The 26639-nt window shown below is 46.9% G+C and overlaps 1 protein-coding gene across 2 annotated transcripts; it reads right to left on the bottom strand.

The window, feature by feature from the left end:
• Positions 1 to 533: 533 nt before the first annotated feature.
• FCRL4 (Fc receptor like 4) lies at positions 534 to 26400 on the bottom strand. 2 transcript variants are annotated; one of them, XM_035718573.2, is made up of 13 exons: positions 26263 to 26400; positions 25858 to 25977; positions 24022 to 24042; positions 20434 to 20685; positions 19126 to 19383; positions 18554 to 18838; positions 17443 to 17730; positions 9455 to 9568; positions 8401 to 8428; positions 7324 to 7406; positions 7030 to 7098; positions 2552 to 2583; positions 534 to 2452 (listed from the first exon to the last, which is right to left on the bottom strand). In XM_035718573.2, exons 2-13 carry the CDS (start codon positions 25886 to 25888, stop codon positions 2336 to 2338), a joined length of 1578 nt encoding a protein of 525 aa, XP_035574466.2. In that variant the 5' UTR covers positions 25889 to 25977; positions 26263 to 26400; the 3' UTR covers positions 534 to 2335. The 2 variants fall into 2 exon arrangements, with proteins under 2 accessions (XP_035574466.2, XP_048968461.1); XM_049112504.1 differs by lacking the exon at positions 24022 to 24042.
• Between the last annotated feature and the right edge of the window lie 239 nt (positions 26401 to 26639).

The raw sequence follows: 26639 nt of genomic DNA, 5'->3' as shown, positions 1-26639 counted from the left end.
GAAACCTCCTATTATAGGAAGGGTAATAAGTAAGTGAATTTTGTATTAGGTTTTAAAGTGATGTGCTATGGGGAGAAAAGTAAAGCGGAGGTAATAAGGAGATTAGCAGTGCTGAAGATGGGGGATAATAGTTCACAAAAAACATGTGATTGAGGGTAGGCCTCAAGGCCTTGTTGGGCATCTAGGGGGAAGAGCTCTCCATGCAAGCTTTAGGGGTGGGGAGTGGGGGCATTTGCCTGGTGTGAGCTGTATCTGCAGCTGAGTGATGAGGGGTAAAGAAGCAGGAAACGAGGCCTGGGAGGCCAAGGGAGGGAGGTTGGTGGGGTGTTGTGGGCATGCAAGGACTCTGCGTCTGTTGTCAGGGAGGTAAGAACTCACTGTGAGAATTTGAGCAAGAGACCACAGGACTAAGAATAGGTGGTACCAGGAAAGACATCAGCAAGGGGACAGTGAGCCCACTGCCTGATGGGTGAGGGGGTCTCCACCAGGGTGGATGTACCAATGGTCATGGAATGAGACAGTGTCTGGGCATGGATATTTGAGTATTTTATTGTGGAAAATTACAAACATACAAAGGTAGAGACTAGTGTAATCCCCCTTTTCTCCCACAATGTACTTGTCACCCAGCTTCAGAAACGTTGCACACATGGCCAGCTCCACACCATCCCACTCACCCTGCTCTTACTAGATTATTTCAAACAAGGCTGTATCATTTCATTTACAAATACCTCAGTATGACTTCTTAAAGACACTTTATTTTAAAAATAAAACATGACTCTAGCACTATCACTTACATCCAAACATAAAATAATTTAATATTATTGTACAAATTTCCTTTAGAATTTCCCAAGTGGTATTTTTCTTAACTCGGTTTGAGTCAGGATCCAAACAAGGCTGGCTGTGCCTTTGGTTGGTGTATGTCAAGTCTCATTTAGTTTGTAGGTCTCATGGCACTATTCTGTAGCTCCATGTAGTTCCTGTAAGCTGATGGTTAGATCTAGAAACTTGGTTGGATTCAATTTTGATATTTTGGGCATGAATACTTTGTAGGTGACATTAAATACTTCCATTAGGAGGCACATAATATTAGCCTGATTGATTTTTCATGTTAACCTAATCAGTAGGCATCCCATGAAATATCCAATCAAAAGAATGCTTTTCTGCTTCTTTCATTCCCTCTTCATTATTGGAAGAATTATTTATTCCCACAGCAACTATTTGGTAACTAAGGACATGTCTCTTTCAAGAAAGACAGTCCAATACCCTTTGGGTGGGAAATAGTATTTGTAGAATAAAATCCATGAAAGGTGTGCTCACTGCTGTCAGGTTTATAATTATTTCTAGGCATTTTCAGTGTACAGACCTAGGAAATAAATATCTTTTTTAAAAAGCAGAGTTTGACATCAGCTTATACTGGTACTTCCAACTCAAATTTAGATCTGTATGGCTATTAGTTAACTTTTTAATTTAATTTAATTTAATTTTTAAAAAGATTTTATTTATTTATTAATGAGAGGCACAGAGGGAGGCAGAGGCACAGGCAGAGGGAGAAGCAGGCTCCATGCAGGTAACCCGATGTGGGACTCGATCCCAGACTGCGGGATCACGACCTGAACCCAAGGCAGACACTCAACTGCTGAGCCACCCAGGCGCCCCAATTTTATTTTTTTATTTCTCTTCTCTAATGCTAAAAATCTTTGTCTTAAGTAACATTAACATTGTTGCCTTTTGCTTTTGGAAGCTCAGCCTAGAGCCCATTTCTCTAGCTCTTCAGATGTATAGTACCTAATATCCTACTTAAATTCTCTTCTCTGTAAACCGCTGGAGTGGATTCTTTGGTCTGCAACTGAATCCTGACAGTGGAAACAGGGTATGCAGGAGGGGTGGCTCTGGGCATTGTTTAGGAAGCATGTGGGCACCACTCATAGTTAAGCCAGCTGCTGCAGATGATCCCCAATGGGATAGTGGTGGGAGACACGTTGAGCAGATATCTGAGTCACTCAGTTGCGTCTATGTGCAAATTCCTATTCACCAACATTTGTATTTCTGCTTTTCAGCAGGAGTACTTCTCTCCCCTTCCTCCTTTCCCTTAAATCAGACCCTGAGGAACGCATTGGGTTAGGCTCAGAGCAGGTGCTCAGGGTCTTGTCTATCCATGGACCCTGATCACTTGAGCAAGTCTCTCTGTGGCTGCCCCATCACCACTTCAGAGCAGGTGAATTAGGAGTCGGATATGAATGCACTTGGGCAGGAAGAACTGGTACATTGGAACTAGTTGGCCACTCCAGAAACCCTGAAGATGGCACTGGGCTGGGAGCTTTGCATCAGGGACAAGTCATGCAAATTGGACATTCTCATAATTTTCTATGGCATCTTCATCCTGAGACCTGACCTCTCCAGCTGAGTCCTCTGGGAGCTGTGTCTTCACCGCAGAGTAGATAACTGAAGTATGCTGGGGTGGAAAGGAGATAGAAGAAGAACTGGAAAGATAGAGGGGGGCGGGGGCTGGAGGTAGCAGTGGGAGAGAAAAAAGTCAGGGACTGGCACTCACCTTGTTCTCTAGAGATGTTCTGGAGGTACTGGCTGTGGAGGGAAAAGGACTCACTGAACTATGGGCATCACAATCCATTCAGAGCACAGGCTTCAAGTTTTTCCCCAGAGGCTGGGAGCCATTGAAACTTTTCCACCTGCGGTTATGTTTCCCCCCGCCCAACCCCCAAAATGTCCTATGACACATATGACTTTCTGTTTTACCATTTCTTAGTCCTGCCCTCTGCAAGTTCTTTACAAGCTCCATTGATCTGTAAGGTCCTTCCTCACTACCACACCAAGAAATCTTGCTCCCTTCTTTTGTCAGATGTTGATAGAGAATGTCTCTCTGCTTTAACTTTTGCCTCTCCTAACCTACAGCTTCTCTGTCTCACTCCAACCTCAGAACACCCCGTGATTGCTCAGCAAGCTCCCACGAGAGAGCTTCACATGCGTGCCTATGGGAAAACTCTTTCACATTAATGTGTTCTAGCTCTTAAGTTTATTTCCACAGTTTTCTAGAGATGGAGCTTCAGTGAGAGGGAAGTTTAGCAGGTGGGATTTGCCAGAACCTACATGTGAGAAATTGAGAGTTTCAGAAAAGGATGGAAGCATCAGAGCCACATAGTGATTTATGGAGAAAGAGCCTAAAAGAGAGAAAGAGAGATGCCTCTGGGACAATTGAAGTTCCTCTCTTTGTCACCATATTCTTACCATTGAACTTTCAGGGTTACAGATCTTTTTAATGATGTGATGAAAGCTATGTAGTCTCTTCCCAGAATAATAGTCATATATATGGAATGTTGCATACAATTTTAGGGGCTTCATGCAAACCTCAAGAAACTGTGGAAGAAATCTTGCTACAGATCAATTAATATATAAAGTATCTGAAATAGAACTAGTCCACCAACAGAGTGCTCAATTTCAATGGTGTTTTCACAAAATACATCAAAGAAAGAGTGCAAAGAAGAGTAAATTATCAAGCTAACTCTATAAGATGCATTCAACTAACCCAAACAACTTGGAGGCAATTCTAATTCTACCATTCAAAGGATCCTGATTAGTGGGGATGGCAGAGAAAGCAAAGTGATAAACAAAGCAGGTGATCCATATTGGTAAAATATAGTGATAGGTTCTATAAGCAGCAAATACAGCAAGACAGAAGACTTGGTCTTAGCTTTGTCTTTTGCAGGTTTTGTGATCATTGGGGGCAGTGGTGGTTTACATCACTTGTAAAACAAGTTCAAGACCAGGTGGCAATTGAAATTTCTACAATGCACAAAAATATTGGGGATTTTAAATTCCTTAATGAGGCACCATATTTGGAAAAGCAACCTATGAAATGGGAGAATATATTTATTTGCAGACTATTCAGGTTAATATTCAAAATATATAAGGAACTCATGCAACTTGATAGCCAAAGTACTACTATTAACTTAATTAAATATGGACAAAGGGTCTGAATAGACATTTCTCCAAAGACATAGAGATGGCCAACAGATATTGAAAAGATATTTGACATCACTAATCATTAGGGAAATACAAATAAAAACTATCATGAGATGTTACCTCACACTTGTTAAGATGGCTACCATTAAAAAGACAAGAGATGACAAGAGTTGGTGAGGATATGGAGCAAAGGGAGCTCTTGTGCACTGCTGGTGAGAGTGTAAGGCAGTCGCTGTGGAAAAGCCATATGGAAGTTCCTCAGAAAATTAAAAATAGAACTACTGCATGCTCCAGCAATCTCACTTCTGGGTATATATCTAAAGGAATGGAAGTCAGGATCTTGAAGAGATATCTGTACCCCATGTTTGCTGCATTATTTTTCACAGTAGCCAAGACAGGAGTAGCCTAAGTGTCCATTAATAGATGAATTGATAAAGAATATTTGATATATATATATATATACACACACACACACACACAGTGAAGTATTATTCAGCCTTAAACAAGAAGGAAATCCTAACATTTTGACCACATAGATGGACCTGGAAGATGCTATGCTAAGTAAAATAAGCCAGACATAGAAGGAAAAATAGTGTATGTCTTCACTTTATATGTTGAATCTAAAATAGTCAAGCTCATAGAAACAGACAACAGAACAGTGGTAACCAGGGGAATGGAAGTAATGGTCAAAGGGTACAAAGTCTGAGTTATGTGGGATGAATAAGTTCTATAGATCCTCTAGAGAGCATCATGCCTATAGCTAATAATACTGTATTGGATATTTAAAATTTGCTAAGAGGGTAGATCTTAGGTTAGGTGTTCTAACCATGCACACAGATAATAATAGTAATAATGGGGGTGGAGGAAAGCTTTAGGAGATGATACATATGCTGATGGTTTCACTGGCATATACTTATAATCAAATCATCCAGTTGTGTATATGTGTATATGTGCCAAAAAAAAAGTAGTAAGTTACTTACAATATGCTAGAGCATGGATGAGTTTGAAAACATTACATTAAGGGAAAGAAGCCAAAGAGACTACATTACGTATGACTCCATTTTCATGAAATTGTAGAAAAGCAAAATGCTAGAAACAGAAAGTGGGTCAGTGGTGGCTTGGGCAGAGCTGGAAAAGTCATCTGCAAAGAGGCAGGAAGAGACTTCCTTGGGTGTTGGAAACCTTCCGTGTCTTGAAGGTGGTGGTGAGTCTGGGACTGGTTATATTTCTTAACATTAGTTGAATTGTGCATTTAAAATTCGTGAACTGTGAGATGCCTGCATGGCTCAGTGGCTGAGCGTCTGCCTTCAGCTCAGGGAGTGATCCCAGGGTCCCGGGATTGAGTCCTGCATTGGGGTTCCCACAGGAGCCTACTTCTCCCCCTGCCTGTGTCTCTGCCTCTCTCTGTGTGTTTCTCATGAATAAATAAATAAAATCTTTAAAAAAAGTAAAATAAAATTAGTTAATTATACTGTATGTGGGTTATACCTCAATAAATCTGATTAAAACAATAAATTTGAGTGGAATAGAAACTCAAGTGCATCACACTAAGTATTATAAAATACTTACGTTTCAGTTATTCATTACTATTTGTGTATGTGTGCAGATTCACACTGGCTGACAACACAATCTGTATTTCTTATTGTGGATGACAATAAAAAATATTTGAGAGCCTCCAGTCTAGAGGGTTGAGAGTGTTGACTCGCAACTGGTGATGGGATCAGGACATTTTTGAGGTAGCGTGGACACGAACCCCCAAGTGACCCCACAGACAGACATGATCCAGCTTGGACCAAGGACAAGGGTGTGGCTGAGGGGACCCTGTTCCGTAGGGTCCATAGGTACCAGGGGACGCCAGTAGCAGAAGCTAGATGTGAGTGATGGGGATGAGGCCATTGAAGGATCACAAACACCTGTGGGGATTAGAGATGGCCAACTGTGCCAAAAAAGTTGCAGGAAGAAGCATCTGGCAGGAACCGCAGAAGAGAGCATGCATGCACCTCTTGGGAGGGTCCACTTCTATTTTTTTAAGACTATTTATTTGAGAGAGAAAGATTGTGTGTGAGCACAGAGGGAGAGGGAGAAGCAGACTCCCTGCTGAGCAGGAGCCCGACACAAGGCTCCATCTCAATATCCCAGGATCAAGCCCTGAGCCCAAGGCAGATGCTTAACTGACTGAGCCACTGAGGCACCCCGGGTAGGGCTCACATCTGCATGTGCCAGCCAGACAGGTGGATACCAGCTTCCGGGCAGCAGCTGACGGAACCCTTGCCCCTCAGGTCCCCTGCACCATCCAGGCTTGTGAGGGGAGGCCAGCCACAGAAATAGAAAAGCCAATTCCATGCTGTTCTCTTGTCCCCGCCAGTTCGCATTTTCAAATCTGCCTGAACTAGTGGAGGGCTAATTTTGATTAACATCTTGAACTGGGTATTCTAGTTGCTGAATTGAGACTGTGACAAATGGTGTTCACCTGCTGTTCATTACCTAAGAAATTAGAGAATGTGTTGAAAAGCCTAAAGCCTAGACTGCCAAATTTTCATCCTAAGTGCCCGGGAAGATCTCCCACAAAGTTTCAAGAAACAGTGGGAAACGTATTTTTTGTAATGAAGTCACAAGTCTTGCTTGTTCAGTATATTGGTTACGCAGGGCTGTTTATATGGACTAACTGAACATATGTCTATGTATATATACACTTTATGTGAACATGTATCTATAAATGTTCTTACCACATAGTAGGTGGCTTGTAAACCCCATCACTTGATTACTTAATTCATTACTTAAAAGAAATGCTCATACATAAACATTCACGATCACAATACTGATCAGAAGGTTGCTTAACTTTTGTTTTAATCATCAGCAAAGATAAATGATGCATTTTTAGTGTCTTTTTTCTTTCTTTAGAATCTAAGCACCACTGTAGTTTCTATTGCCTTGTTTGGTGATTGACCCCATGTACGTTCCACAGTACCTGGCACATAGGAGGTACTCAGTAAAAACATGCATTTAATGAAGGAATATATTTTGAAGCCAAGGTCTTTTCCAGGGACTTACCTGCCTCTTCTTGTCCCAGCTGAATAATACGGATCTCAGAATATGCCAAGTTTTCCTCTTCGAGGTACCCTGAAGGGAGAAACAGCACTTTCTAGGCCACCCCCATTAGAGGTATGTGTTACAGAGGCCTCTTCTTAAATCTCCTCCCCACACTTCTGAGACAAAGGATACGGCAGTGGTTTCCTGTAGGTCTGGGTTTGGGATACCGTAAGGAGACCAGGCTTTCACCAGGCCTCACGCACATTATTTCTCCCTGGCTCCAGAAGGAATGGCTTCCCTATGGGGAGTTCTCACCATTGCCATACAATTGCTGCAGCTCCACCAGGGCAGGGCACCCAGAATGGGGGGCCTCTCCAGGGCCTATGGTAGGAGTGCTCCTGTAAGACACAGAAATGCATGATCATCCCTGAAATGGCATACGATGCAGGGCAGTGGCATGGCCAGAGAGGAAGAGGCACGGGAGAAGAAGTCAGTAGAGAGTAGGAGACCAGGGACCCAAAGAAGGGGCATGGTGGGGTAGGCAGAGCAAAAAGGGGGTGGTCAGCTGATGGCAGAGGATGAAGAACCCAGAAAGGAAGGGGCATGGTGGGGTGGGGAAGCAGAGGAGGGTGGCAGTTGATGGCAGGGGACTGGGGACTGGGAATGATTTAAGTGGACCTACAGTGGGTCCATGTAGAGCCAGATTTTTCTTCTGAGAGCATCCCTAGGACCACAGAATGGGCTGGCTGCCAGAGAACAAGGCCAGCCAGTCTCTGACATCTTAGTAACAACCATCTCAGAGACAGAAGGGCAGCTCTCAACTGGTTAAAAAACCTGGCCTCATCACCAGGAGGTAGTGATTACATGTCTTCACAGCGTCCTGCCTGGACAATTCAAGAAGGAATTGGACACAATCTGTGCTCCAAGTCACTGGCTATATAAGGACCTAGGCATGTAGATGGTACAGGACCATGTCTTCTGAAGTCTGATAAGTATATGTGCATGTGTGGGGCAAAGGAAAATGATTAGAAACCAAGATTTTCCTGGAAAATCTGGCACAGTCATCATGTACATAATCACAGCAACACATTGTCTGACTAGAGCCCCATCTGAACCAGAAATATTCTTTGACCACCTAGAAAACCTATAATCCTTGGTACCACCCATTTGGATGAATGGATAAATTTCAAATAAGAAATGGGTCTAAATACCTGTAAAATCCATGATATGGACTATTAGAAGGCCCTAGAAATTGTGATTTTGGTCATATCAGGGGGTGTGAAAATGTGGGCACCTAGCCACAGGGACATAGAGACACGACTTGACCTAATTTTGTAAACCCACAGTTCTGCATATTCTATTTTTGGAAGACCGAGAATGCTGAGACCTCACCTGGTTGTGTTTTCCAGAAAACGACCTCCTGCAAAACAGAGCAAAGGCATGTTTGTGTCAGCAGAGGGAGCTCGTTCTCAAAAAGTTCATGCACGGGAACTGCCTTAGGTCAACAGAAAAAGTCAACTCAAACATGCACTCTGTCCTGGGTTTTTAGGAAAATGATCTGGAAAAGAATGGAACAAAGTGTATAACTCGCTGGGGACAGGGCCACCCATTCCTGGGTTAAACATGCAATTATTTGAGACTTGATTAAAGTTCGAGGCTGTGATGATACACCTCAAGAAATACTAAACAGGACCAAATAGTCTGTTTTGCAGAGCAGTATGGGGCTGCCAGCAGAGTTTGAGGAGTCCATGGTCATGCCCAGATGACTCGTTGTCTGAGGTCCAAAGCAGCCCATGCAGGGCACATGGCACTGAGAACAGTGTGTGGGTTGAACTGAGCTGATTTAAACCAAGAGACAAGAGTTGGAGGGTATGGGTAGTTGTTCTAGAACCGGAACAGCTTCTGTGCCTGTCTTCTACACTAGGTCTTGCACCTGCGACTAGCCTGAGCGGGGCCAAGGCAAGAAGCCTCTGGAAGCAAGGCTCTCCCCCAGGTAGGGGAGGAGCTGGCAGGCTGGCCTGTGGGGAGCCCTCCCTTGGAGCATAGGGTGGCAGGTTCAGGCTTTGATATGGGGAAGTCTCAGGGGAGGAAGGATTGAGATTAACCAGCTCTTATTCTCAGAGCCTTTGACTTATAGTGACTGCCCGTTTATGGGGGATTTAGGATGGGCTGCAGGAAGTAGTTGACCAGTCTATGAGCCAAAAAACTGCCCAGGGAAACCACTGAATTAAGTTTTTGAAATTTTATTTGAAAAATTTTACTTACTTTCTTAGTGAACCCAGCTAGTACAAGCAACCCTCAACCACAGCATCTATTCGGCACACCTCTGATGGTATATGTCTGTGGGTGCTGGAGGTGGTGAGGGGGAGGGTGGTGGGGAGCTCGTGGCCAAGGTGCTTGCCAGGGACAGGGCATGACCTCTAGCAGAGGGTGAGAGAACACAAACCTGACTTCCGCTGGTGCTGGTGGTACATCCACAGGGCCACAGCCAGGAGAAGAATGCTGAGCAGCCCCCCAGTGGCTCCTGCAGCAATGAGGCCACTTCTGTTCCCCGGAGTGCCTGACAGGGAAGAGCTTGCGTGAGCCCCAGGAGAGGGCCATGGGGCCCTGGTTCCTTTCCTCAATGCTGCTGGGGTCATGAGCCCTGGGGAGGGAGAAATCTAATGGACGATGCTGATGCACACAGGAGGCAACCTTCTGCTCTGGGCCACCCAGCTCTGAGCTTACATGGCAGGATGGGACTCTGTGCTCTGGTAAGAGGTGCAGGCTGAGGGTCTGGGGGCCATGGCAGAGGGGAAGAACACAGCCAGCAACCTCCACCAACCCACTGACATTGGTTTAAAAATTAGCATTTGAGGGGCATCTCTTTTTTTGTATGTCCCATATTCTAGTAATCTGACCTCTTGGGGATTTCCCCAGGCCACCTGGGGAAATGTGACATGATGCTGATTTGTCAGCCCATAACGTAGGGCCGACACTACCCACTGGGCATGAGAAGTGACGTTGCTTGCCATGACAAAAACACACTGGGAGACCACGAGGAAAAAGCACCACCTCCTTCCTCATAGAAGCTCTGTAGGAGAGAAGAGAAAGTGGTGGGAGCAACAAATTCAGCTGTCGGGGGTTCTGATTTTTCTACTGGGTCTGTTCTCCTGTCTTATCATTCAAGAGACTTCATTTGGCAGATCCATTCATTCATTCAGCAGACATTTACTGAGTCCTGCCATATGTCAGGCCTTGAGGACAGAGCAATGAACAAGACAGTGATGTCCGTGCCTCTAAGAGTTCACAGTGGAGGGAGAGGAGGCAGATAAACAAATAAATACATTTGTGAAAAAGCAAATGCAGAAGAGGGGGGCAAAGAGCGGGGGTGGGGGTGCTTCACATGCAGGTCCTTGGTCCCGAATTCAGACTTCAGATGCCAGGGCCACAGATTACAAGGAAAACATTCATGTTTCCCAACAATAGCACCACTGATAATAATTCCCGTTTATTGCATGGTGTTCTGCATCCATGATTCCTGCCACAAAGCAGGTACTCAGTACACATAGCCACTGGCCATTGGTGACATTGCTGTCTCTATGCTTTCTCTTCCTGACAAAATCAACAAAGCTAATATCTGACCAATGAGTGGTTCCACTTGCAGACAGTGGAGGTCACCAGCCCAGCCTCCCCACCATGAAAGCTAAACCAGAGGAGTGGAGTGCTGGGGAGAAATCCAGGGACAGAGCAGCTCAGCTGTGTCCTGTAGTGAATCTTTCCCCATTGCATGCCAGGGCATCTGCCTATGCAGAATCAGAGTGAGCCATAGCCAGGGAACCCAGGGTTCCAGATTCAATGAGCAGAGGGCAAATCTCTCCCCTTCCTGGTAACCCTGTACTCCTAGAAGACATGGCTACTCTAGAGGAAGGAGTTGAAATTTCTCTTAGTCTGAAAGGCTCAGTACAATTATGCACCAATAAGTAAGGGAGTCGAGACGAAATGGGTAAATCCCTAAAAACATACAACCTATCAGGACTGAATCATGAAGATCAGTGATGAGTAGGAAATTGACTCAGTAATACACTCTCCCATCAAAGAAAGTCCAGGGCCAGATGGTACCACCTGTGGGTTCTACCAAACATCTAAAGAAGAATTAACTCCAATCCCTTCAAAGTCTTCCACAAACTTGAAGAGGAGTGAATATTTCCAAATTCATTTTATGAGGCTGGCATCACCCTACCCTGGCACCAAAGCAAATAAGAACACCATGAGAAATATACAGATCAATGTTGCTGATGAACATAGATGCAAAAATTTCCAAAGAAGATATATGAGTGGTCAATGAGCACATGATCAGGGGCTCAACATCACCAATCACATGGTAAATACAAATCTAAACCACAATGAGATATCAGCTCACACCTGTTAGAATGACCATTATCAAAATGACAAGAAGTAACAAGTGTTGATAAAGAGGTGGAGGAAAGGTAACCTTCATGCCCTGTTTGGTGGCAATGTCGGCTGGTGCAGTCACTGTGGGAAACAGGCTGGGGGTTAGATTCCTCAAGGGGTTGAAAACAGAACTTCTATATGATCTAGCAATCTCACTTCTGAGGATGCATTTGAAGAAAATGAAATTACTGTCTGGACGAGACATTCGCCTCCTCATGTTCACTGCAGCCAAGACACAGGAACAAACCTAAGCATCCATTAACAGACAAATGGATCAAGAAAATACATACACTTCATCATGCACTTATACGGTGGAATATTACTTGGCCACGAAAAGGAGAGCCTGCCATTTGCAATAACATGGATGAAACTTGAGAACATTGTGCTCAGTGAAGTCAGTCAAACAGAAAGACAAATGCTTTACGAGCCCCCTTAAGATGTAGAATCTGAAAACACCAAAGTCATAGAAATGGAACGACTGGTGGTGGCTCTGGGGAGTGAGGGAAGTGGAGGGATGTTGGTCAAAAGTTACAAACTTCCGGTTATAAGAGGAGTACATTCTGGGGATGTGGTACGCAGCATGGTGGCTATAGCTAACAACACGGTGTCATACACCTGAAAGATGCCGAGAGTCCTCCCCACACAAGCACATGCACATGCTCATACCCACACCCACACATGATAATTATCTGACGTGACAGAGATGTTAACTAACACCATTGTGGTAATCATGCCTCACAATATAGAGAGAGCAAATCATTAAGTTGTATACCTTGAGTTTATACAAGGTTCTCTGTCAATTATATCCCAACGATAGTAGGAGACAAAAAAGAGAATAGTGTGGACTCTATAATTAGATTGTTGGGTTAAAGTTCCAGCTCCTCCATATCCTCACTGTGTGGCCAAGGAAAAGAATGTAATACCTTTGTGCCTCAGTTTCTTCATCTGTAACACAGGGATGGTGCTAACCAAGGTACCACTGTTGTTGGTGGAGTAAATGAGTTAATATGTGTGAAGTGCTTTGAACCATTCCCGACTCATGGTGCCTGCTGTCTCTACGTCAGCACTAGTTCTCCCCTGGGGCCCTCACACTGCATCCTATTCCCCCAGGAACTTCATGCTACCCTCTGATCAGTTCAGGGGGCACCCCCATACAGGGGATAGGCCTGTTCCCACACAGCACCACCCCAGCCAACTTTGGCCCATTCCATGGATCGAATTGTGTCTATCCTCAAACTCACGTGCTGAAGCAGCCCTAACCTCTACTGTGCCAGTTTGGGGAATGGTGCCTTTGGGAGGTGATCAGGTTTAGGTGAGGCCTGGGGGGTAGGCCCTCATGATGGGATTACTGTCCTTATAAGAAAAGACACCAGAGTCATCTCTCTCTCTCCCCGCTCTTTGCCATGTGAGGACATATCTGCTCCAGGAAGGTGGCTGTCTGCAAGCCAGGAAGAGGGCTCTGCCCAGACCCTGACCACACTGGTACCCTGATCTCAGACTTCCGGCCTCCAGGGCTATGAGAAATGAATTTCTGTTAAAACCACATGAGCATTTTCTCATGTGCTTGCTGGTCATGTATATGTCTTTTTTTGGTGAAATTTCTGTTCATGTCTTTTGCCCATTTCATGATTGTATCGTTTGTTTCTTTGCTGTTGAGTTTAATAAGTTCTTTATAGATCTTGGAAACCAGCCCTTTATCTGATACGTCATTTGCAAATATCTTCTCCCATTCTGTAGGTTGTCTTTTAGTTTTGTTGACTGTTTCTATGCTGTGCAGAGGCTTTTTACCTTGATGAAGTCCCAATAATTCATTTTTGCTTTTGTTTCCCTTGCCTTCATGGATGTATCTTGTAAGAAGTTGCTGTGGCCAAGTTCAAAAAGGGTGTTGCCTGTGTTCTTTTCTAGAATTTTGATGGATTCTTGTCTCACATTTAGATCTTTCATCCATTTTGAGTTTATCTTTGTGTATGGTGTAAGAGAGTGGCCTGGTTTCATTCTTCTGCGCATGGCTGTCCAATTTTCCCAGCACCATTTATTGAAGAGACTGTGCTTTTCCCAGTGGATAGTCTTTCCTTCTTTGTCAAATATTAGTTGACCATAGAGCTGAGGACCCATTTCTGGATCACTTGCCATCAGGGAAATACAAATCAAAATCACAATGAGATACCGCCTCACACCAGTGAGGATGGGAAAAATTAACAAGACAGGAAACAACAAATGTTGGAGAGAATGTGGAGAAAGGGGAGCCCTCTTGCCTGTTGGTGGGAATGTGACCTGGTGCAGCCACTCTGGAAAACTGTGTGGAGGTTCCTCAAAGAGTTAAAAATAGATCTGCCCTACGTCCCAGCAATTGCACTGCTGGGGATTTACCCCAAAGATACAGATGCAGTGAAACGCCGGGACGCCTGCACCCCGATGTTTCTAGCAGCAATGTCCACAATAGCCAAACTGTGGAAGGAGCCTTGGTGTCCATCAAAAGATGAATGGATAAAGAAGATGTGGTTTATGTATACAATGGAATATTACTCAGCCATTAGAAACAACAAATACTCACCATTTGCTTCAACATGGATGGAACTGGAGGGTGTTATGCTGAGTGAAGTAAGTCAGTCAGAGAAGGTCAAACATTATATGGTCTCATTCATTTGGGGAATATAAATAATAGTGAAAGGGAATAAAGGAGAAAGGAGAGAAAACGAATGGGAAATATCAGTGAGGGTGACAAGATATGAGAGACACCTAACTCTGGGAAACGAACATGGGGTGACTGGGTGACAGGCACTGAGAGGGGCACTTGATGGGATGAGCACTGGGTGTTTGTTATACTATATGTTGGCAAATAGAACTCCAATAAAAAAAAATACAAAAAAGAAACAAAAAACAAAACAAAACAAAAAAACACATGAGCTACGACAGCCTGGTACTCCAGGCTACTCCAGAGTTTCTCTGCTGCTAGAAATTCTCCTATTTCTGAGCACAGAGATTTTCCATAAGGTCCACGAATAAAAAAGATTTAATAAGAAATTCCTGCTCTGCCATATGTCATCTGAATCCTTGACATCTGCTAAATCTCTGAGAGCATTTGTTTCCTTAACGGAGGACGACATCTGCCTTGTGAAGTCGTGCAAGCCAGCCCGATGACATGCATGAGGCAGCCAGCTGGCCACAGAGGTGGGTTGATTCTACTGACCTTGACTCCAAAGGGAAGATGAACGCCTTCACACTGAGGTGTCATTTCCCACAGATTCCTTACTGCCCTCTTCAGGGAGTGCAGCCTTTGGGCTCCCCAAGGACACCTTTTCAGGACAAGAGCCTTCCTGGAGAAGCAGCTCTCCTGCCTCCAGAGCCCCTCTGGGTTTTCAGGCTGGCTGGTCTTCAGAGGGTGCCCCTCGGCAGCTTATAGCTCTGCTAAACTCTTCTCCCTCTTGAAATGCCATCAACACGACACCAGGCTAGGTCTCTGGCCTTCAGTGCTGGGGATCACACCCACTCTTACAGTTCACTGAGACATTTCCAGACTGAGAGGCAGACAGTCCTGTGGCATCTGCTGGTGGGAAGACCCGCCCGGGGAGGTCCCCTTGGTCACAGGACTTGCCTCCAGGGAGCTGAGGGGGAAACAGCATAGCAGCTGGGCCGCCTTGTTGCACCCCTTCCCACAGCTACTGTCCCGACTGTTCAGGTCACGGTCCTGTCAGGGCTCACTGCTCACAGAGATGGCACGGTTCTCCATCTGTGTAGCATGGTGGGCAGCGGGAACTTGACTGTGTGCTATGTCTTCGAAGGACTTTGGCAATGCCCTCGGTCCCTCTGAGCTGAATGATTGTGTGCAGGTCTACAATTTCTGACTTTATGCAAATCACTAAGCCTTTCTGAGCTTCATACTCCTTTTCTGTAGAATGGAGATACCAATGTCTTTATCTTTTGGGGTTGTTACTATGGTCAATAAAATGATGTGTGTGAAAATCACTTATTCAGTAGATATTTATTGAAAGCCTAATATGGGCTAAGTCCTAGTCCAGGCACCTGGGACACAAATAACAACCTGCCCTCAAGAGGCAAGTATGGGAAAAGTGAGAGGGACAAAAGGACCTTGCATGGCGGTCAGGGGTAAGTGCTTTGAGGGAGAATCCAGGGGGTCTGCAGAAAGTGCCACGGTGAAGGGCTACTGGGTTAAACAGGTGGTTTGGGAAAAAGTCTCCCTAAAAAGGTGAGTAAACTCCTGGGGGAAGTAAGGGGTGAGCATGAGAATATCACGGAAGAGCAGTGCAAAGGCCCTGAGGTGGGTAGGAGCATGACTGGAAGCTTGAGGAAGAGACAGGGGCCATGGTGGTTAGAGTGGAGGAGGTAAGGGGAAGAAGGAGGGCAATCAGGCCAGAGCAGGCCACTGAGGATGATGGCTGTTACTCTGAAGTTGATGAGAAGCCAAAGGAAGATTTTGTGCAGGAGAGCAACACGATTTAGAGGTTCCTTCTGAGGATATGCTGAGAATAGACTGTGTACAGCAGTGGGTGAAGCAGAGGGCCATGAGGTTGTCACTGCAGTAATCCAGGGAAGGAATAGAGGTGGCTTGGGTCAGGGGGTGGCAGTGGAAATGGTGGGAATGGGTCCCACCCTGGCTATATCCTGAAGGTAGAGCCAGCAGGACTGACAGGTGGATTCAATGTGGAAGACAAAATAAAAAGAAGAGTCACAAATGATGTCCCAAGTTTTGGCCTAAGCAACTAGGAGAGTGGGGTTTTACATTTAGCCAGGGGATGCTCCAAGCAGGAATGGATTTGGAGTGAAAATCAAGACTTTGGTTTTGGATGAATTACGTTTGAGATGACAGCTATTTCTGTGGAGCAGTTTATTTAAGCACTTGGATATATGGGTGTTGAGTTCGGACGAGAGGCCTGGGCTGCAGGTCGATGTTGGGGGTTGTCAGTTTATAGATGTCAAAGGTGCATCTAAAATCACAAGACAGGATGACACGATGCAGACAGTGGGCGCAGTTGGGGGATCTGAGGACACACAGCCATGTGCCCCACACTCAGAGCTGGAGATTCGGGTGGAACCCAGTCAGGGAAGCCTAGAAGGAGTGTCTGGTGAATGCGCAGAGGACCAAGAGTGAGCCGTGTCTGAGAAGCCAGGGAGGAATGCGGTCCAAGAAGGAAGGGGAGGGCCAGTTGTGTCCAAAGCTTGCAAGGAGTTAAGTGGTGTGGGAAAGAATTACCACTGACTTAAACAACAAGGAGGGCAGTAGATCTTCACCAGAGTGACATTGGTGGCAGGAAGCAAGCCAGGTACTGAGGGGCTGAGAGAGACTAGAAGCGGAGGGAGTGAGCAGGGTTAACTCTCCTGAGGAGTCCACTGCAATGGAGAGCCGGCAGCCTGCTTCCCAGCAGCCCCCCTCGTAAGAGGATGTCATTATCGGATGACAGGGGTGCAGCCGAGCCTGCCAGAGATGGGACTGAAGCTCAGCAGAGCCAGGAGGGCTGCGTTGGGAGCCCGGCTGTGTGGCTTCCTGAGGACAGAGGGAGGGAAAGACATAGGCCAGAGCCATGGGACCCAGCAGAAGGTGACTGGGCTCTGTGTTGGCTCCCGGGGCCCCCGTTAGCTTCCTGGCCTGTGGGCAGTTTGGGCCCTGAGGTTCTCAGGCCTACAGGGCCTGTGGCTGGCCCTGTGAGGGGGGGTGGGCTGTGACGGCTCCCGGAGAGGCAAGTGCAGGCTGGGTCCCAGGACCCTGCCCGTGGCTAAAGGGCTAACACTGCTCTTTGACATCAACGCACAATGGATCAGAGTACAGAGGCGTACAGTCATCTCCAGGGTGTGAAAAGCCTCCTGCCCAGCATCACCTCTTTGGAGAACCTCACTGTAGCCTGAGTATTAATATTTGTGTGAAGAAACTACACGTTGCAAAATGGAGCCAGAAACAAGAGAATCACCAGGAGTCCTGGCCATGCTCACCCCTAACCTGAAAAAAACTGAGCATGAATAAGGTCAACGGAGACTAAATCTCACCTGTAACAGTGACATTCAGGGCTCCGCTGCGGGCGAGGCCATGGCCGTTGTCAGCCGTGCAGTAGTAGCGCCCCATGTGGCTCCCCCCGACAGCAGGGATCTCCAGCTCTGCTCTCTGGGAACGCTGCTGCTTCCTCCCCACATGCTCCCCCGTGTCCTCTCTGTGCCAGGAGAATGCGATGTCCCCTGTGCCTTCAGCCACGGAGCACACGAGGACCAGAGGCTCCCCTGCAAGCGCCTGGCCCCCCTGGGGCTGGGTCTCCAGGAGCACTCCGGATACTGGGACACCTGCATGGACATGAGAGGGCAGGTGAGGGCATGTGTGGGGAGGGCAGGGCTGGCATGTTGGACCGGCTCACTTTCTATGTGACTAAGGTACACTCCAGCAGGTGCTAACATTGTAGCCCATGGACTGGAACATCACCAGATGTAATAATAGCTCCATCCTGACACATGAGGCCCTGGGAGAGAAAAATTGCCTATCCCTGAAGAAGCCTTTGAGTTTTGTCTGATGTCCTAAGTGGCAGTCTGAATTATCCACAGGGATAGGTGGCAGCGAGAGTGGCCACCTGGATGCTGCTGGACCACATCCATTTCCAGGAGTCCTGCTTTGGTACGAGACAAGATGATATTTATCACATTTATCTTTATGTATGTGTCCTTCTCTGGTGCTTTGCACATGGCAGGCGCTCCCACTATTTGTAGCTATTGATTAGGAAGACGCCGTGCTTATTTCCTTAGTGGTTTATCCCACGATCTGGCCATCTAGAATGTGTCAGCTCAGGGCACCTTGTTTTCTTACTTTTGTTTCCCTTAACTCTCATATCTAACTTCATGAACAATCTCTCTCATTTCAAGGTACTAGAGTTCCAAAGGAATTTTGAGTTTTTAGAAAAATAGTGGTGGAAACAAGCCCTGCATTTCTTTTATTATAGTACCTGACTTCTCAGGACCAGCCTGCCTCCATCAGGATGACAAAACCCTGCACAGAGCCACAGGGAGACATCAGGGAGGGTGTCATGGCCTCGGCTCTCCGCCGCCTCCCCACGACTCACCCTGCACGTGGACCTGCTGGGGAGGCTGCATTTGCGGATGCTGGGGACCCACTCACCCTGCACGTGAACCTGCAGTGGGAGGCTGTGTTTTTGGATGCTGGGGATTGCTGTAGCAGCCGTGCACCAATACGATCCCGAGTCTTCTCTCCAGATGGTTGTGATCTGCAGTTCTGGGGACCTGCTCCAGTCTGACAGCATGACCCCACGGTCTCTGAAGAAGGTGAAGTACAGCAGAGTGTCTGACCGCTCGAGAGGCAGCTGTGTTTGACAGCTCAGGTTTACAGAGCTGCCTTCCGTAGGCTGGGAGGGTGTGACTTGCAGCTTTGGATATGGAAATAGTTCTGGAGAGAAGAGGTAAACCGAGTTCTCAGAACATGTAGGGCCCTGGGACAGGCAGGCTTGGCTTCTCCGTCCTAGAGAGCTTCGGACAGACCCCCTGTAAGACAGAGCCCCATCGGCCCCGCCATCCCATTACCCTCCCCTGGGTCCAAGTGGGACAACCCTGCCGTCTCTGCTGGACGACCCACACTTCCCGCTGTCCAGAGTTGGGACATGAACATATGGATCCTCTGTCACACCCAGTTCCCCACCCTGACATCACTAAGCAAATCTATATGAAAGGGTTTACCTTGAATTTTAATAATTCTGGTACTTGACTTATATACGTAATGATCTCTCTCCAGAAATCCAATGCATTGGTAGTGGCCACTGTTGTTCAAACTTGCTTGTGGTATCAGAAGATCCTGGCCTTGATTAGAGACAGAGATAACTTTCCCATTCCAGCTGTATTTCACAGTGATCAGTTTCTGTCTCCCCTTAACCTGGCATCTCAGGACCAGCGTGTCACCTTCAAACACGGTGTGTGGAGCCTGAAGGATGAGCCAGTCTGGAAAACACAGACAACAGAGCCTGTCACTGACGGCACCCTCTTCCTCCGTCGGCTTGGCTCACAACGCTTGACTGGTTTTCTTTTGTCTTCCACAGGATTTAGTCTCCTGCCCCAGGCTCACTCTTTCCTTCCGACTTCTAATGACCTGCTTCAGAGGCAATTCGTAAATCATAAGTCCCAAACACACCAACTCGACACCTACGTGACACTCGGGACAGGTACACCGTATAAGGATTCTAACGCGGAGACGAAGAGCGCATGGGATGTAACAACACCCCAACATTGTTGAACACGGTTTAAGATCGCCACCAACCTGCTCCCCCTGTCTCCGAATGGGAGTCACTGCAGAGGGAACAGACTAGGAAGTGTCACCAGGCACCAGGGTTTGCTCTGCAGCAGACTTGTCGTTGGATACACACCCAGGGGCAAGGGACATGGAATGGGATCCCATGCAGACATCCTCTGGCTCTTCAAATTTGCATGAGCAGTCAGTTTTGACCCCTCTGAGGTGGCTGAGGGACTGCCTCTCCCCCAGCGCAGGGCCATACAGTGGTCAGAACCATTCTCTGTGAAGCAGGCACAGCAGGACAGGAAGACAGTGGGTGCCCCGAGGCAAGAAAGCAGGAGTAGAGAAAGGACCGGCACCAGGACAGGTGAGGACACGGGCCTGAGGTGGAGATTCCCCTCCTCTGAACTCTGGTCCAAGGCTACTTTTTGCACCTCCTGGTGCTCAGTGCATTCCTGTCTCTGTCGTTTATCCTGTGGGCAGGGGCTAAGACAGCTCAGTTTTGAATCCCCTAAATGAACTCCTTCCTCCAATGGTAAATGTGCAGGGATGTCTGCTGATTAACATTAGATAATGAAACTTTAACGTCAACAGTAGTTTGGAAAATTCCTGTAGACATGAAGGGCCCTAGGACATGAAGGTGACAGAGGTCAAGGGTTAGAGCAGAAGGAAGAAGGACCTCAGGGGTCACCAGCTCCAGGGGGCTAGGATGCAATGAAACGACTCCTAAAGTTTAACTAATTCACCCTCTTGCTGCTCACCTGAAGAAAAGATCAACCTCACAGAGTCACTTGGGGGCGAGTCCTTGGTCTGGCACCTGAACCTTCCAGAGTCATGGACCTTGAGGGTGTTTCCTGGGGTTTTATGTAGTAGATCCTTTCCGAAGTACGACAGGTGCCATGTTATGTACTCTGCTGCACGGAGGTGAGGTACATGGCAAGTCAGAGTCACTGTCTCTCCTTTGAAGACGACGGTCCATGGAGGATGGAGGGAAATCACGGGTTTGGGTGCAGCTGCCGAGGAAAGAAAAGACAGAGTCTGAGATGAAGACCCCCATGGTCCCCACTGCAGTCATCTGTGTGGGTCATACCCTAGGACCAGGCTTTGGAGAATCCCCCCAGGAAGCCCCTGGGAGGACTGCAGCTTCTCCAACTGTGCTCCTCTTTCCTGGGAGTGCAGTGGCTACCCTGTGATCTGTAAGAGCAGGCTGGCCTCAAGGGGACAACCCCAGCAGGACCTCAGTCACTGTGGGAAGACAGTGACACTGGCCTGGCCCTTGGTTAAGTCCCTCTGGACTCCCTCCTGCCCAGGGCTTGGTCACTGAAGGGATCCAGAAGACACCACCGTGGTCTAAGAAGTTATTTTGAGCTGAAAGCATTTCAGAATAGGTTTTATGTGTGTTTTTTATTCTGAATACCCTACTTGCCTGACAGCCGAGCCTCCCAAAAGAACCCCATTCTAAATTGCCTCCTCAGGAGCAGCCATGAAAGACTGATCCTTATCACCAGAGCCTCAACAGACATGGTCACAAACTAGTGAACTACCATAGTCACCACCTGTTCTCCAAAGGGCCGGTTATCTTTCTTGAATATCACACCACCCCCACCCCTCCCCACTCTCCCACCACATCCTGGCTGTTGCCCTGCTCAGGTGGCATCCCAGCCCCAAGTCCTAACCCCCTCCCTGGTTCCCAGTCTCTGCACACCCTTGTAAGAAGCCAATACACATCTTGCTCCTGCTAATCTATCTTTTGTCTGTTTAATTGATGGGCCCCAGTGATAAACTTGAGAAGAAGGAGGCGTTTCTCTTCTCTGAGACGTTACTGTTACTCGCTGTTGGAAACACCCTCCCGCACACCTTCCCGGGTGTTGCTGCTGGCAGCCCGCTGGAAGACTGGCATTTTGATGAGCTAACGTGGTGCGCAGCTGTGCAGGGAAACTGCCCTCTCGGATTTTGGTGGAGAGGCAGGAATTCAGGATGTGGGGAATAGTTAGTAGCCACAGGATCCGGTTCTCCGTAAGATGTCAGGGGACTAGAGCCAGGAGTGAGTGGGGGGGTGGAGGTGCTCAGGGAGGTTTCGCCCCTGCAATAAAAGAACAAGCAGGTGGAGGTGGGGGGTGGGGGTGGAGGCAGAGGGGAGAATTGAGGGTAGGGTGACTGGTGGGGGGGTGGGGGGTGGGGGGGTGGGGGGAGGTCTCTTAAAGTTTCATTTGCCTCCCTCCTCCCCAGCTTCCTGCTCTGAGCATTTAGGATGCTTGAAGTGTGGCAGCTACCTCATTTTAAAAAATCAATATTCGATTCAATTTGTTCTGCAAATTGCCTGTGTAATCTAAATTCTGTGAAGCAGGAAAAAAAAACAGATTATGTCTATTTGCATTATTTTATCTTTCAAAATGAAAATCTCAATTATGAGGGTACGTAATTTACCATAAAATTTTAAGCGGAATCCCTTTTATGGGGGAATACAGGGCTAGCTGAGGACAAGGCATGAGCCTGGGACAGCATATTGACAAGTCCTTGAAATAGGCAAAGGGACATTCCTCGACGGACTCCACTGCCTCGATGTTCATACTTTGCTGAGGGCAAAAGGCAATCTTAGCCCGACCCCCAGAAGCCTGTAAGTCTACTTTAACATATAAAAATTCCTTTAGAAATGTCCTTTATCTCTACCCCCCAAGATACATGTTGGCAGTCATCCCCCAAGCACATGGCCCACCGATATCCATCTGAAGGGTCTCATGACTCAGCGTTTATTAGACGGTAATAAGTGACCTTTCCCCAACCACAGCTAGCCCCCTCAAGGTCCTGGAAACCTTGCTTCCAAGATTCCTCAGAGTACGCTATTGCCAAACCCCTCCAACTCCTGGGTATATAAGCAGCCACCCCTCACAGGCCCGGGGCAGCAGCTCTTCCTGCCCGTGACTTTAATAAAACCACCATTTTGCACCAAAGACGTCTCAAGAATTCTTTCTTGGTCGTTGGCTCCAGGCCTCACCTATATTCTAAAACTTCATCACCTTGAGGTGTGTTTTTTTCTTTGGTAACTTTAGCCTCAGATAAGGAGGATGATCTACCTTTAAGACATACAAATGGTTGCTTTTTTAAAGCCTGAGACTTTAAGTATTCCTACCTTTGTCTCAAGAATGCTGAAGTCTTTCAGTTACACCCAAATGTAAAGGAAATATTCTCTCTGTGTTTGGGAGCAAAAATTGTAGAATAACCTGAACACTAGTTTTAGAGGAAGCAGCTCAATGTTCTGTTTGGTAATGCAAACCCTCAGGTGTTTCTGCAGACTTTTTCTTTCTCTTTAGAGGATTCTACAGAATATTGTTTTCCCAGTGAGCAGGGAGTCGTGTTTCTCCTGGAGAGAATAGAAATCTCGGCTGTCTGTGTTCCTGGGAAGCATCCTGGCTAGGACGTGGAGACTGGGCAGCAGGTCTCACCTCCAGGGCAGGAGAAACCTTCTGCTGTTGTGCGCAGCCAGATTCCTCACTGGCCCCCAGAACTGCCCTTGCTGTGTGCTGGAGAAGGCTCAGATCTTGTCGGGGCCTCATGAGGCTGGGACTGAGCTAGAAGCTCTCAGCTTAACCACATCTAGCACCTGATCTAAGACACTTTCTGTAATTTATTTCTCCATCCTAGAGCATTTAGCAAAGTCCTGTCAAGTTGTAATCTCTTCCCTGTTCAGCAGGGATTTGTGGGAGATGGACTGTGTCCACAGCCCCAAGCGGCAGGGGACAGTGTGAAGCTCTGCTGGTTGGGGCCTGATGATAGCCAGCAGCCCCAGGATGAACCCAGTGGCCTTGAAGGGATTTTCAGGGATTACCAGAACACCTGGAGACAGCTCCCAGAAAAGACTGGCCTTTTTGCTGACCAGCATGGTGGGGGCTCAGAGGCATCGTGACTTGAGCTATTCACAGAAAAATGTCTACACACGCATGTAGGAGTTTGGGGTGGAGCAGTTCCCCTAGGATGTGACCGTGCTGTGTTGGGCTGGAAAGGTGGAGAAGCAGAGCTATTTGCACTCCGACCCTCCACTCCCACCGGGGTCTCAGCCGAATTCTAGCCTCCCTCCAGGATCTCCCGCATCAGATGGGGCACACTCCTCTTTGGCCTCCGTGACATGCATCCCAGGCCCCTCAGGTTCACTGGACATGATGACAGGTTTGGCCCAAAAGTGTGACTCCCCAGCTCCTAGGTCAGGGTCATAGGATGGAGTGATGCTGCCCTGCCTGAAGTCCTCAGGACAAGGATGTGGGGACCAGACCTCTGACAAGCATTCCACACAGAGGATGGTCACTAGAATATCTAGAAACATTAAAGAGAAAAGAAAGAGGGGACCTACTTACCAATTTGTCCACTGACTGGAGCTGTAAGAGAGGTGAGGGCCAAGGTCAGCACGAGGCATGGGGCCGAGCCCTCCCACCCAGAGAGCCCACCGCCCTCCCCACTGCATCTGAGGGCAGGAGAGGAGAGCCCAGCTCCACCGCCCAGAGAAACCAGGAGCCACAGAGGTCTGAAGCTGAGCAGGGCAACACTGTCTACCTGTGGTAAGCTCTCAAGCTCCCCTTTTCTCATCTGTCACACGGGGACCATAAAGGTGAGCTCATAGTTCTATTTCAATGAGTTGAATTAGTAAGTCTTCCATCAATGGCCACTCTCACTATTTGTTAGACATGACCATGCTGTGGCTGCTGCTCAGACTTGGCTTTACTGTCTCTTTGGCTAGAACATTAGTCTCCTTCAGTACCAAGAACAGTCAAATCACACTCAAGCCCTGACACCCAGATGAAAGCTACCTCCTCCATGAAGCCCTCACAGATGCCTCTGGGCTGCAGTGCCCTGACTCTACTCTAGGCTCAGAACATAGCAATCACAGCTCACTGGGACTGGAAATCAGACATGCAGTATGGGGCAGTGGCTAATAGCACAGTTCCAATGTCAGGGGATAGCCTTGTACACTGACTCTGCCATTGCACAGAGCTAAAGGCAAGAGACTGTCTCTTGTGCCTTGGCTCCCTTGCCTGGAAAGTGAGACTTGTAGCAGTTCCAGCTCATTGCTTGTTAAAAGATTGGGTAGATGAATACATGGAGTATTCTTAGAAGTGTCTGGCATAGTCAGGGCTCAGCAATTAATTATAATTCCTATTAACAAGAATTAATAGTAATCACACATTATCTTATGACTCACTGTATAATATTTTTGTGTGTTTTCAAGTCAAATGGTCTTGCATTTGTATCTTGATTTCCTCATCAGATGGTCAGCTCTTGGGGGCAGAGACTGTGTCCTCTATGACCCTGTGCTCTCCTGCTGCCCAGCACTGTGCTGTGCCCAGTGTCCCCTTTCATTCACTTTTTACCGAGTTCTCACGATATGCCAGCCACACTAATAACTCTTCTTTTAGTTAGGGTCTGGATATGTGGCTGGGAATAAGACAAACATGCTTAATAAAAATTTAATGTGCAAACGACTGACTACAAGTGACTGGTCTTTATTTCCCTAGCTTGTGCTACTAGGAAATCAGTGCCTCACTTGAACAAATATTGAAAACTAGGACAGAAGCAGGGGGAAATAATCCAGGGGAAATTATCTTATTTCTTCCCTCATGCTTTTTGCAATTATCAGAACAAGCATGATCATAGGGTACAGAGAAGGAAATAAACATTCTCAGCAGAAGCTCATTTCTACATCAGTTCACAATTAGGACATGTTCCCTTCCCACAGACTCAGTTCATCTTTCACCCTGGGTCTTGATGATCTGTGATTAGGAAGGTAACTGAATCGAATTACAGATTTTTTTTTTTAAGATTTTATTTTTAAGTAATCTCTACAGCCAACGTGGAGCTCAAACTCACAGCCCTGAGGCCAAGAGTCAAGTGCTCTACCGACTGAGCCAGCCCGGCAGCCCCTAACTGTAGATTTTTTTTTTTTAACATGGAAAATTAAGCCCATTTCTAGAAGAGGAGGAATATTTTGAAGGCAATTAAAAGTAAGTGATGAATGCACTTTTGGAAATCATCCCCCTCCCCATACCATTCATTCAATCAATATCTTCCCCTTTGTTCATTCTCTGTGGCTCTGAAATAGGAGCATAATCCATTTGTTTCACAGCCCAGAGGGGAAGCTTTGCTCATGGGGAGACTCTGGCTCCTTCTTGAGCAGAGGCTTCCCGTCCACCACTTACCAAGGACCAGCAAGGATGCCCACAGGAGCATGGGAGCGTGCTCCGGGATCCTGACGAGCAGCAGCTCCCACACGGCCAGTCCCAGCGTGAGTGCAGCAAGGTGCTTCTGAGAACAGCTGGCTGCAGTAATGAAGTGAAAGGGGGAAGTAGAGGAATCTTTCTTAAAATACCAGCATGTTACCCATACCCAGTATGAGAGACTCCTAATGACAAAAGTCACTCTTTAACAGAATGCCTTAAGTACTGCTCTAACTTCTTGATATGAAAAGCTCCCCAAAGCTTTAGTTGTCATATTTTCAGAAACTTCCAGCTACTGTCTTCCAAGGAAAATGCAACACATTCTCTCTGCTACCAGACACCAGGCAAGACTACAATCCTGTAGATTCATGTAATCCGAGGATGTACCTGAATCACTCCAGAGCTGGACAAGTTCTCCTTGAATGCAGAGATGCACTCCTCTGATATCTGAGGCTTCTGCTGGGCCACTTCCAGTTGACCATCCACATATGATGGAGTAACTGAATCATAAGACAACTCACAGACTATGTAGCACATATGAAAGTATCTTGACTCATTTGTCTTAGAGGAAGCTATACACTTTGACTTGATTAGGAGGTAGACTGAAAAATAAAGTATAGCTCCATCTCACTCTTCCTGGAGAATGGACTATAAAATTTTTAACTTAGAGTTCTAGAATTTAAAATTTGTTACAGGCATGTCTTGACAAATACATATGGATTCTATAATAGTATGTTTTGCAGGAGAGGAGGTGCTAGGAGAAC

The sequence above is a fragment of the Canis lupus genome, chromosome 7 (assembly GCF_003254725.2).
Source record: "Canis lupus dingo isolate Sandy chromosome 7, ASM325472v2, whole genome shotgun sequence".
Lineage (NCBI taxonomy): Eukaryota > Metazoa > Chordata > Mammalia > Carnivora > Canidae > Canis > Canis lupus.
This window is presented reverse-complemented; position numbering and strand designations above follow the sequence as displayed.

Excerpts from the sequence above, each read along its gene's own strand:
- FCRL4 (XM_035718573.2), bottom strand. The coding sequence starts at position 25,888 with ATGCTCCTGTGGGCATCCTTGCTGGTCCTTG. Across the intron at positions 18,839-19,125 it reads CAGAATTATTAAAATTCAAG|AACTATTTCCATATCCAAAG; the intron begins GTAAACCCTTTC and ends TCTTCTCTCCAG. Across the intron at positions 8,429-9,454 it reads CCAGCACCAGCGGAAGTCAG|GAGGTCGTTTTCTGGAAAAC; the intron begins GTTTGTGTTCTC and ends TCTGTTTTGCAG.